The sequence below is a fragment of the Macaca thibetana genome, chromosome 12 (genome assembly GCF_024542745.1).
Source record: "Macaca thibetana thibetana isolate TM-01 chromosome 12, ASM2454274v1, whole genome shotgun sequence".
NCBI classification, from domain to species: domain Eukaryota; kingdom Metazoa; phylum Chordata; class Mammalia; order Primates; family Cercopithecidae; genus Macaca; species Macaca thibetana.
Window position 1 is genome coordinate 41,308,194 of NC_065589.1, and position 13,351 is coordinate 41,321,544.

The 13,351-nt window shown below is 40.8% G+C and overlaps 2 protein-coding genes across 2 annotated transcripts in view; one reads left to right on the forward strand and one right to left on the reverse strand.

The window, feature by feature from the left end:
* STRADB (STE20 related adaptor beta) overlaps positions 1-10,537 on the reverse strand; it is a 29,589-nt gene extending 19,052 nt beyond the window's left edge. The window contains exons 1-3 of the mRNA XM_050750662.1: positions 10,264-10,537; positions 7,343-7,449; positions 2,746-2,826 (exon numbers count right to left, since the gene is read on the reverse strand). Coding sequence (XP_050606619.1) covers positions 2,746-2,826; positions 7,343-7,354 — 93 coding nt within the window. The 5' untranslated portion in view covers positions 7,355-7,449; positions 10,264-10,537. The remainder of the gene's footprint in view (positions 1-2,745; positions 2,827-7,342; positions 7,450-10,263) is intronic.
* A 58-nt stretch (positions 10,538-10,595) lies between these two features.
* Positions 10,596-13,351, forward strand: part of TRAK2 (trafficking kinesin protein 2) — a 76,721-nt gene continuing 73,965 nt past the window's right edge. Inside the window, exon 1 of the mRNA XM_050750619.1 lies at positions 10,596-10,852. The gene's annotated coding sequence lies outside the window, so the exon portion shown is untranslated. The remainder of the gene's footprint in view (positions 10,853-13,351) is intronic.

Here is a 13,351-nt window from a genome sequence, read left to right on the forward strand (position 1 = left end):
AAATAGACATTTCTCAAAAGAAGACATACGGTTCTGGGCACAGTGGCTCACACCTGTAAGCCCAATACTTTGGGAGGCTGAGGTGGGAGGATCACTGGAGGCCAGGAGTTCCAGATCAGCCTGGTCAACATAGTAAGACCTCTTTTAATTAGCTGGCTGTGGTAATACATGCCTGTAGTCCTAGCTTATCAACAACCTGAGGTGAAAGGATTGCTTGAACCCAGGAGTTCAAGGCTGCTGTGAGCTATGATTACACCACTACAGTGTAGACGGGGTGGCAAATCTTTTTGGCCATCTCCAAAAAAATACAAATAAAAACAATTGTTCTTTAAAGATGACATACAAATGGCAAACAGGTATATGAAAAACTGCTCAACATCACTGATCATCAGAGAAATGCAAATCGAAACTACAAGGGGATATCATCTCACCCTAGTTAAAATGGCTTTTATCCAAAAGACAGGCAATAACAAATGCTGGTGAGGATATGGAGAAAAGAGAACCCTCATATACTGTTGTGATAATGCAAATTAGTACAACTACTATGGAGAACAGTATGGAGGTTCCTCAAAAAACTAAAAACAAAAAACAAAAAACTACCATATGATCCAGCAATCCCACTGATAGGTATATATCCAAAAGAAAAGAAATCAGTATATCAAAGAGATATATACACATCCATGTTTATTGCAGCACTATTGACAATAGCCAAGATTTGGAAGAAACCTAAATGTCCATCAACAGATGAATGGATAAAGAAAATGTGGTACATACGTACAATGGAATATTATTTAGCCATAAAAAAGAATGAGATACTACCATTTGCAACAACATGGATGAAAGTGAAGACCATTATGTTAAGTGAAATATGGCAGGCCCAGAAAGACAAACTTCACATGTTCTCACTCACTTGTGGGAGCTAAAAATTAAAACAACTGAACTCATGGAGCTAGAGAATAGAGGCCAAGAAGGGGTGGGTAGACTGGAGATGGTTAATGAGTACAAAAATATAGTTAGATAGAATGAATAAGATCTAGTATTTGATAGCATGACAGAGTGACTACAGTCAACAATAACTTATTGTACATTTTAAAATAACTGAAAGTATAATTGGAATGTTTATAACACAAAGAAATGATTTATGCTTAAAGTGATAGATAACCCATTTACCCTGATGTAATTATCACATATCATATGCCTGTATCAAAATATCTCAAGTACCCCATAAATATATACACCTTCTAAGTACTCCAATTAAAAAAAAAAACCCCTCAGATACTACGTCCTATTTTATGAAGAGACAGGTAACCAGAAGACTAGAGTATTAATGAATAAAAAGCCAAATAACAGAAATAAAGACAGCTGAAGATAGGGCTGGGGGTTAAATTATAAGCAAAATTAACTGGGATTCACTAATTTTGTAGTGAATAAGGCATTTGCAAGGTAGGTTCCATTCTGTAGTAAAAAAATGCAATATAAAGTATGGAATAAGGAGAAGAAAAGATCCCAAAGAAATATCCTAAGATATATCTAAGATATACAGAAGCAGAGCCAAATAAAAAGTATAAGTGGAAAAGCTTCATAGATACAATATTTGAACCAATTCTTTATGGATGAGGAAGAATTTCAGAAGCAGAAAAGAAAAAAGAGTATTTCAAGTAGAGAATGAAACTAAGACATATTCTACACCAGCTAAGAGCCCTCATATTATGCTAATTTATACTTTATTCTATAGGCTTTAGTAAGCCAATGGAAGTTTCAAAGCTGGAAAGCGACACAAGCAGGCCTGTATTGGTAGCAGTACTGAACACTGAACAGATGTGAGTGGTGGGAGAAGACTATGTGTGTGTCTAGGAGAGTAGAGGCAACGAGTCCACCTGCAAGAGCCCGGGTGAGAGACAATGAGACCTGAGCAGTAGCAGTGCTCATGTGAAATAGGGGATAGACCCCAGGGCATTTCAGAGACAGATTCAGAAGACTTGGTGAATAATAAATATGGGGGCAGAGGTAGAGGCCGTGTGAGGATAACTCTAAAGTTTCTAGTTAGGATGACACAGTGGATGACTTTTCATTAGCCGAAGTAGGAAATACAATGAGTTGGTGGGTTTAAAAGAAGATTAAGGTTTTATTCAAACTGAGTAGTGATGCCTTTGAAAAATCCAATCGGAGGTATTCTAGAGGCATGTCTGTTGCCCAGGAAAGAGTCTGGGGTAAAAATCTGAGAAACATCAGTTCTGCTTGATACCAGGGTCCCCTCAGGAAACCTGTGGTAACCCCAGGACAATCTGAAATCTGCAGGAAAGGGTCTGGGGTTGCAGGTAAAAATCTGAGAAGCATCAGTTCTGCTTGATGCCAGGGTCCCCTCAGGAAACCTGTGGTAACTCCAGGACAATCTGAAATTTGAACAACTTAAGTCATAGGAACAGGTAAACTGCTTAGGAAGAGCCACTTTAGGAAGAAGAGAAATGGCCAGTTATAGACTCCTGGAAAATGGCAGGAGAAAGGAGAAATAGTAAAAGACACTGTAAAGAAAAAGAAATAGAGGAGAACCAGAAGTGAATAGAAGACAAAGTTAGAGCATTAATTGTACTCAACCATTTTTTTTTTTTTTTTAAAGATGAGATCTCACTATGTTGCTCAGGCTGGTCTCGAACTCTTAGGCTCAAGTGATCCTCCTGCCTTGGCCTCCCAAAGTGTTGGGATTACAGGTGTGAACCACTGCATCCAGCCTAACCATTTCCTTACCAAGTATTGATGGATACTGGTTTCAGACTGTTTTTCAGGTCTGAGTGATTCAACTTGTGTTCTTGAAGTGCAGAAACAATCCTGGAAGTCAGAAATGCATTATATAAGTGAAAAATAAGTTACAGTTAAGCAGGGGTGGTGTGTAGATACAAAAAGGTCTAGTGACTAGAGTGGGGAGCAGAGAGGAAGGGCAACATGCAGGAACCTGGAATTGAAGCCAGGATCCACATCATGGGGGAACTCAGTGTGGAACAGAAGGGAGAAGTGGCTGGGCATGCAGACAAACTTCATATATGTTAGCATTTCACTTGGTGCTATCGCTGATCCTTGCCCTCTTTTCTTGATGTCATAATAATTCATTTTAACTGTTGGTGTTGATTTTTAACTCTGTCTGTCAACACCACTGAGGTTTTCTTCTGAATATTTAGCCAAAGATTATTCTGCTGTATTCATTATAATTATTTTTATTTTGATCCTCAGCTATCTTCTTAAGTATAGAAACCATGTTTATTCACATTAAGCCACATATTGAGTGAAAAAATAATTATTTTTAAAGGTGATAAACATCTCTAATTACAACTCAAAGCAAATTAAGAGAGACTTACTTTTATCATCACGATTTACATTTTTCTGCATATTTACCCATGGTTCTATTATTATTTATTGCCAATAAAGAAATGTAACACCTACATGTGATTTATCACATCATCAATCAGTGGGGTGAAGCTGACCTTATACTATTTAGGAAGAAAAAGTATGTCAAAAGAAAAGTATAAACACATTGTATGAGAGGCTTTTATAACAAGATATTTTCAGTATCTGAAAAAATTTCTTTCTTTTTTTTGAGATGGAGTCTCCCTCTATCACCCACGCTAGAGTGCAGTGGTACAATCTCAACTCGATGCAACCTCCGCCTCTTGGGTTCAAGCAATTCTCCTGCCTCAACTTCCTGAGCAGCTGGGATTATAGGCGCCTGCCACCATGCCTGGCTAATTTTTGTAGTTTTAGTAGAGATGGGGTTTCACCATGTTGGCCAGGCTGGTTTTGGACTCCTGACCTCAAGTGTTCCACCCACCTCAGCCTCCCAAAGTGCTGGGATTACAGACGTGAACCATTTCAAAATTTTTCATTTCAAGCATCTTATGGATATTTATTTTTATATAAACATTAAGGTACAATTTCAAATGAGTCTCTTAAGATATGTCTACCTATGTCTACTTAACACTTTGTAGTCAATTACTTAAAAGTAAGTTTCCTTTTAAGAAACGTCAGAATTTCTCACTAATCAAACTAGTCATTTTCCCAGTTAGCCTATACTGCTGATTATTTTAACTTGAATTCCTACAGTCTGTATACTTTATAAATCTATTACAAAAATTTGGCATATATTCCCACTGTTTGATGTAAAACTCACCCTGAAGAATAGATGCTAACAATGTCAAGATAGCTGTACAACTGATTCCTCTGCAGAGTTTCTAATGGCTTCCTAGGGTGAATAACATTTATAATAAAACAGTTTTTGAAGAGTATTACTGCTGTTCATATTGAAAATATCCACCAGCTAGGCAGGACATTTATGTATTGTTTGGTATTTACATATTTTTACATTTAGCTTTAATTTTTCATAACGACCATTAATACCACTGCAAAAGAAGAATTAACAACAGGCCTAACTGCTATTCTTAGAAAAGAGCTGCTTATAAGGTTGACCCTTGGCTAGTATCTGGGAACTGGGATTTTGTGGAGGTTCCCTTCATAAGAATCGCTCACTGTGTCTAAACCGTTCGTGCAAATAATATGGTTTATGCTGAACACCTGGCTTTTTTTCTGGGAGACTGGAATTTTGTTACTTGCTAGCAGAGCATGCCTACGTGACAAGTCCCCAATAAAAACCTTAAGTCCAAGTCTCTAATGAGCTTCCCTAGTAGACAACATTTCACATGTCACACCTCTGGGGGAACTGTGCATAACCTATGGGACTCCACTGAGAAAAGATTCTTGAAAGCTTGCGCCTGGTTTCCTCTCAACTTCACCCCACACACCTTTTCCCTTTGCTGATTTTGCTTTATACCTTTTTGCTAATAAATCTTAGCTGTGAGTATGACTGTATGATAAGTTCTTTGAGTCCTCCTGGCAAATCACTAAACCTGAGGGTGGTTTGGGAGAACTCTGACACAGCCCTCAAAATACACTCAAGCATTTAAAGAGCCGTTACCTCTAAAAAATGTGCATCACTTTTTTGATGAAAGAGAATTTAAGACATATTGACCCCATTTTTTTTTCAAAATAAGAGTTGTGATCTATGTTCTCAGTTTATAAAAATACAAAAAACATTTTATAAACTAATATGGCAGGCTTCTATTGCATCATTTTTATATAAAATTTTCACAGCCTAAGAAAGTGATCACTATTAAATACGAAGACAGCTAAAACCAGCCAATATAAGGAAGATATTTTTGCTCTCTCCACCTAAAAAATGTTAGCATGTTCATTAGCTGCCCATATTATAAAAATCATAAAATAGTCATATCTTATCCTTCAAAACATTTTTATATCCACACTGCATCAATCAAATGCTGGTGAACATAATAGCTCATGAAGAATCTACAGGCTAATTTCTTTCAGGCAGTATAATGATTTAAAATCATCCAGAAGAAAGCTCCCACAGAACATTTTTGAATATCATTTCTTTGTCCATTATCATAATAGCCAAGTAAAAAGTAGTTAGACCTTATAAAGAAACTGCATTTCTCCTTTGAAAACAGCATTTCTTAGTTCTCAAATAGAGGGTAAAACTTGAATGGGGAGGAATCCTTAAGTAAAAGTATCAACTTTATCCCAATTGCATAAATTTCTCATTTAGGAAAAAAAGTAAATATTTCGATTCAAAGAATTTAAAATATTTCACCATTGCAGAAAAATTGATTTAAAGTTAAAATCATTAACAATATAAATCACCCATGATCACATTCTATTATTTTTCACAAAACCCATAATTATGGAATAATAAGCTAAGACATCCTTTTTCCAAAATTTGAAAACCCTGGGCAACACACAGCCCTCTGAATCTCAGAATCCTCACCTATCAAATGAGGGGAATAGACTAAATGCCCTTCTATATCTTTTCCAACTTGAAAAATTGATACAAAATTGTAAATCTTAAGTAATCCTTTAGAGTAGGGGTCGGCAAACTATGGTCCATGAGCCAAATCTGACCCACCACCTGTTTTTGTGAATAAAGTTTTACTGGAACAAAGATACATTCATTCATTTATATATTGCCTATGGCTGCTTTCATGCTAGTACTTCAGCAGAAAAGTAACTGTAACAAAGACCAAAGGGTCTGTAAATACTATCTGGCCTTTACAGAAAAGCTTGCTGATCTCTCCTTTAGAGAATAAGACATTTCACCTCCGTGTATTTTCCAGATATATAAAGCTTCTCTTTCAAGTGGTAAAGCTTTACTTTAAACATATAAGTAATTGTATTATGTATTTTCCATATTACTAACAATACGGTCTTCTAACTTCATAGTTCTGCCTCTCAGCCTTGGTAACTGATAGAATAGATTGGCAGGTATGAGTCCAGCTCCAATTTTTTGCAATCTTGGACAAACTGAAAATGAGGATAATGCCACATGCCCTGCTAAACTTCCACAATGTGAAACTATGAAAGAAATATATGAAAGTATTTGTAAATTATAAATCATCATACAAATATACTCATCTTTTTTTTTTTTTTTTTTTTTTGAGATAGGATCTCCCTCTATCACCCAGGTTGGAATGCACTGGCATGATCACAGTTCACTGCAGCCTTCATCCCTCACTCAAGCAATCCTCCCACCTTAACCCTCTGACTAGCTGAGACTACAGACATGTAACACCACATCTGGCTAATATTTTATACAGACAGGGTCTCACTATGTTGCCTAGGCTGGTCTTGAACTCCCGAGTTCAACTGATCCTCTAGTCTTAGTCCCTGAAAAATGCTGGGATTACAGGTGTGAGCCACTACACTTGGTCTACTCATTACTTTTTTAAAAGCCACATTTTAATATAAGTATTCCCTATTCAAATATTATTATTATGTATTAAACAGAATGAAAGTCCTCAAGCTACTTAATCTAAAGTAGATACCATAGATCTAAATACAAATAAAAAACCAGTTGGCAGCTATACCTCATATTATACTTGATCCAAATGATTTTATTTTTGGTTAAGTCAAAGGGGTTATTTTTAATACTGTTTGGCTTGCTTTTGGTCAGATGGAAATTTGTAAAAGGAATTTTTGAAAGATTTAAAAGATAAGGCATAGCTAACTGGTGTGGGTGGCATATCGAAGTGTAACACCTATGAGAAAAAGTAGATATGGGACAAAGGATTAGAATAATGAGCATATTGAAGTATACGAGAAGTTCTTTATGAAAGAAAAACTCAATGGAATGTAATTCATTTCCCAAGTCCAGAAGTCAATCAGGTTAAAACAATATCTCAGAGCATAAGAATATCCCATCAGAATATCCCTTTTATTATGGCTTGGCATTAACATCCAACTACTCTAACAGAACAAAATCAGATCTATATTTACAAAAACTTACCAAAAGAGACATTGAATCGCTTTAGTTCATACAGAAAGTGACAAAAATCCATCTATTCCAAAGAAGGCTTTTGTTTTATCTTCCTTTCAAGATGCAGATATATCCTACTATAAAAAACAAAAGCAAAATAATTTAGATTCACATAAAAGTTCCTAAAAGAACTAGTTGCCTTAAACCCATCCAATATTTAGGCAGCTATTCCTCGATATTCAATATTTAGGCAGCTACTCCTTGACACGAGGAGACGTTCCTGAAAAGTATCTTTAAAGAGCATTTATTTTTTACTGAACATTATTTGGGATCTGACATGAAAAACAAAGAAGCAGAGTGAAAACGAAAAGAGGTTCTAAATATTTCCAAAGCCTCAATATATTTGCATTTCTCCTTCCCTATCTTTTCTATACTGTTTTTTGTTTGTTTTTTAAATAACGCTGAGCAAATTTGAAAGCAATACAGAAAACCAATTTTTTGGCCCACTTTATGATATAAACGGTGTCACTTACAATAAACCCCAAGAATTTTCAATGGTTCCACATATTATAACTAAACTCTGAGACTTTCCAAAGCTCTTTCTTATTGGATTAATTACCTCCTAAATCATTTGGGGTCCCTGACCAGCAAATATGGGAGAGAATCAGAGTAACAGACTAGGAAATTAATTCAAGGAGGTACAAAAGCACCATCCACGGTTTCCAGACCTTTACTAATAGAAAGGGTGGCAATCTTGTAAGTTTGTGGGTTCAGAGTATTCCTTTACATCTAACCAACATCATCTCTTTCATCTAAATTGTGCTTCATTATTTCATTTTAATTAAGTCCCCAAATTTGATGAACTCATCTACAAACATGTGAGCAGAATGAGAAAGGGAAGATTTTGTAAACCATAAAAACTATAAAACAATGTCCAATTTTACTGCTAAAGAAAGAGGTGAATTTATTCAGGATGTTAACTGTGAACCAAAGGTAGAGACTGGGAGGAAGATGGACCTGAAAGGTTGTGATCATTTAGCCTGAAAGGTTGTGATCAATTTAAGGCACTGGAGTTAGATGTGCTACAAAAGGAGAAAAGCAATGCCTGCCCTGCCAACCTTCCAGGGTGAATGAGATCAAATGAGTTACATCTCAAAGTGCCCCCTAATTAGCAAACACTGTATCAGCTTGAACTATGCTTTGAAAGGTACACTCAAATGTACTGAAGGCAGTACAAAACAATAAGGCTTATTTGGAAATCAGGTTGTAAAATGTTTCAATAACCATGAAAATATTCATACCTTTTGACCCAGTAAAATTCCCTAGAGTCATCTATTCTAAGGAGATACCCAAGTAAATGAAGAAACTACACACCCACAGTCAATACACTGTTAATCTGTAACAGCCAGGTAATCATTACACAAGTGTTTAATGAATGGCTACCATGGGTCAGGCACTGTGGACACCCACTGGTAATAAGGGCGGACAAGGCCCTGGCCACTTGTAGCTGACCTTCTCACAAGCAAAAGGGTTATGGATGTCATGCTTAACCAAATTTTCTGGTTATCATGATTCTGTATCTTGCTTTTTTCACTCAATGTCAGCAAGTTGTTACTGATTTTGTCTTAATAATGTGAAACTCCATTACGTTGTCTTTTTCTTTCTTTTTCAGAAAAGCTCAGAAGAAACAGACACAATCTGTTAAGAATTGTTAGTAATAAAAGGGTTGTCCCTATAGAGTGGTTTAATCTCAGAGATTTTTGCCTTAGATACACCAGACCACTAAGAGATAATTTTACAAGACATTTTGAGGTCAAGGCAGCAGCTGCACCCAGCAAAGGGGTGGGGGTGGGGGATTTGCTGTTATTATAATTTTCTCTGGCATGCTCTTTCACGAGACATGAATATATACCCTTTCTTAAAAAAAAAGTCATATTTAAGAGACCTCTATTTCGGAGTGTATTCACAAGTACATCAGTGCAGTCCCTTGCACTTGTATCTAAAACGCTAATTACAATAAAGCTTTATAAGTAATTTCAGTTTGTTCCATAATAGAATCGTTCATGTGAAGACTTTAATCTGAAAGATTAACACTTTCTGTAGAAATCAAAGGTCGCATCTTCTTATAGAACACAGGCTTTGAGTTAATTTAGGCATTCAACAGAGGCCACTGTTACAGGGAATGCAAAAATGACCCGATGTAACTGTCTTTGTTGAGCTTTAAAACTACTGTAATTTTCAAAGTGATCTTGGGAACCTGTAAAATCTTAACAAAGATCATAGCGACGCACAGCTCGGGAGAATTTTCCAAGCTTAGTGACTCATGCTTTCAACAAATCTTTACTGAGCGCCTACTGTGTGCCAGGCACCGTGCTAGGAAGGCGCCGTGTTACACATCCTCATTAAGTTTTGGGGAAAAGGTACTTGACAACAGACCCAGCAGGGAAAAACACAGGGTTGAATTGAAAAACCGAAGACAAAACGACACTCGAATATTTGATTTTGTAAAAGGTTCCTTCCTAGTCCTGCTTTGGGGGACTTTGCAGCGAACTTGCAGAAGGCGGCGGATAGAACTGGGGTCTGAGGGTGTCTTTGGTGTGGCAACTCGCCAAGCCCAAGAGAGCGGCCAAAGGTGAGGGCTGCGGGGAGAGGGCGCCCGGGCGGCCTGGGCCCCGCGCACCTGGCACGGCCAACCCGTCAGGGACCACTGGGCGGACTGAGAACCCGCGGCCCGGGAACCCGCTGAGCCCGACCTGCACTGGCGCAGTAGCCGCTCGCCACGCCGGGCCGTATTCTTGCCACGGCTCCGCCAGCCGCCGGTGCTCGGCCTGGAGGTGGGCTAGCGCGTTCTGGCCTCGGGCTTCTCGGGCGTGCGCGGACCAAGGCTCACTCCCTCACGTCCCCCACCGGCCCCGACACCTTCCCTTCCCGGGCCTGCCTCCCGTCGTTACCCTAGCGGCGACCACGGCCAGCGACTCTCTTCAGGCTGCCAGCTGTGCGGACAGGGGCGGGCGCCAGAGCCCTGCTCGCGGAGGGGCTAGGCGAGCGTTCTAGGCCCGCTCCCGGCGCGGGGCGCGGGAGGGCGGCGAGGCCGCGACCGGGGCCGTGGGCTTGGAACTCTGCCCCAGACCCAGGCTACCCGCTGGGAACGCATTCGCCCCACCCGCGCCGGGGTCGCGGCCCCGCCTCCCTCCCTGGGGCTGGGCAGCGAGAAGGCGGGGCCTTCGAGCTTGGGGCGGGGCGGGCAGGAAACTACAATTCCCAGCAGGTCTTGCGCTGGGGCCGTGGAGGCCGCTGGGAGAGTGGGTCTCCTTTGGCTTCCCCAATTGTGTAGGGGCTGCCAACGACCTGGTGTCGCCGCAGAACCTAGGTCGCCGAGTGATGATGTTGTGAAGTCGCCCGCCTGTCCGTGCCACGCCCGGGCGGTTGCTGGCAGTGGGAGCAGCGGCGGCAACTTCGGCTGCTGCTCTCGGGCTGCCGCTGCATTAGGGGCTTCCTGAGGAAGCGCGGGCGGAAGACAGAGGATGCCGAGCCACTCCAGTGAGTAAGCTATCCGTGCACAATCCGAACTTGCCCTTGACAAGTTCCCCGGAAGGCGGAGGGACCTCCTTGTCTTGAGCTCCTCCGGTCCCCGGAGGTCACGCGCCCACGACGGAGCCGGAGGCTGGGTGCTGGAGGGCTGGGTCCGGGTCCCGCGGTGAGGAGTGGGTTGTTTCCTAAGTGTGGGTGCAAAGTGATGGGCGCTGGGCGCTGGCGTCGGGATTCAGCCCAGCTGCACATCTGAGGCTTGGCAGCTTCTCATAGCGCCTTATCCTCTGCCAGACAGCATCCATCTGGAGCCCCGTCTTTTAGGATGAGTGGCTTTAGGGTCGGGCATTAAACCTTAAGCCTCAGTCGCCATTTGTGATGTAAGTGGGAGGAGAGGGTATTGGAAAGAGCTCTTTCTGGGTCAAATAGAGTTGGGCTTTTCTTGCAATTGATTTTGAGCCAGATGCCACATATCTTGAAAAACAAAAACGACTGACTTTCGTTTGAAGCCTAAGTAATAGATCTTGGCACATGTCCTTTTTAGTACTAGCCCAAAAATAGTCTTTCAACTTAAAAAAAAAAAATCTGCGTCATAATAATAGGGATAAGTTCAGTTACTTGCTCATTCACCTTTTGCTTAGACCTGCTGTTTCTACGTCAGAAAAAAAAAAAAAAAAAAAAAAAAAAAAAAGTAACTTCACAGGAAATTCATCAAGTTGATGGAACGGACCATAGGAACAAAAGGAACACTTTCAGTTGTTGGTCTCCGTAAATTTTCCCGACCTTTAGATCTTTGCTGTTGACTTGGAAGTCTGAGGTACAGTAGTCTCCAAATAGCAGGTTAATGGTGGTGACATGACACTTAAAAACAAATTGTGAAGGACATTTGGTGGTGAGAAAGGTCAGGGATGAAGACACTTTATCATCCCAGCAGTTATTCCAGCTTTTCTTTTTATTTATTTATTTATTTTTTTTTTTTTTCTTAAGACAGACTCTCGCTCTGTCTCCAGGCTCGAGCGCAGTGGGGTGATCTCGGCTCACTGCAACCTCCGCCTCCTGGATTCAAGCGATTCTCCTCCCTCAGCCTCCAGAGTAGCTGGGACTATAGGCGCATACTACCACGCTCAGTTAATTTTTGTATTTTCAGTAGAGAGGGGGTTTTACCATGTTGGCCAGGAAGGTCTCGATCTCTTGACCTCATGATCCACCTGCCTCGGCCTCCCAAAGTGCTGGTATTACAGGCGTGAACCACCGTGCCCAGCCCCAGCTTTCTATTTTTAAAATTAAGTGATGTCCAACAAGTCTCAGACATTTAACAAGCACATACCATGTGAAAGACAGTGTTTTTGTTATCTTGCAGACTTATTCATATGATGGAAGAGGTTTGTTAGAAATAACCGACATTTGGCCGGGTGCGGTGGCTCATGCCTGTAATCCCAGCACTTTGGGAGGCCGAGGTGGGCGGATCTCCTGAGGTTGGGATTTCAATAACAGCCTGACCAACATGGAGAAACCCCATCTCTACTGCAAAAAAAAAAAAAAAATACACCAGTCTGGCCAATATGGTGACACCCCTTCCCTACTAAAAGTACAGAAATTAGCCGGGCGTGGTGGCACGTGCCTGTAGTCCCAGCTACTCGGGAGGCTGAGGCAGAATAATTGCTTGAACCCGGGAGGCGGAGGTTGCAGTGAGCCAAGATTGCACCACTGCACTCCAGCCTGGGCGTCAGAGCGAGACTCCATCTCAAAAAAAAAAAAAAACATTAACCAGGCATGGTGGCACCTGCCAGCAATCCCAGCTACTCAGGAGGCTGAGGCAGGAGAATCGCTTGAACCCAGGAGACAGAGGTTGCGGTAAGCCAAGATCGAGCCATTGCACTCCAGCCTGGGCAACAAGAACGAAATTCCGTCTCAAAAAAAGAAAAGACAGAACCAACATTTTAGTATTTGCAATCTGCCAGGCACCCCAGGTGGGAGCTCTTCATACTTTAGCTCAATCACTTCAACAAACCTATCGCACTAATCTGAGGCTCAAAGACTTGCTTATGTAACAAGGGGAGATTTAAATCTAGATCTGCCTTGCTTCAAAGTCACAGATCAGGTAACTAATACGTACTTCAGAAATTACAGACTTTAAAGGTTGAGTGGTTAAAGAGGATTGTCCAGTGTTATTGTCTAAGACTGGTTCCAACACACACCTTGGACATCTGGAATAAGTCCTGAACCCCTGCTTTAGTACTTTTGAGCAAACTGATTCTCTCTGCCTACAATTCCCATTTCTTACTGAACTGCTCAGTAAGCCCCTAAAAGCCCATTCCAAATCCATCTCACTTATGTAAGAAATTATAAGACTGGACTTTTATCAAAAGGTTCTTTCCAGTTAACAGGTTTTGTGAGTCTGCAAATAAAAATATGACCCTGCTGGGCATGGTGACTCACACTTGTAATCGCAGCACTTTGAGGGCCCAAGGCAGGAGGATAGCTTGAGACCAACCTGTTCAACATAGCAAA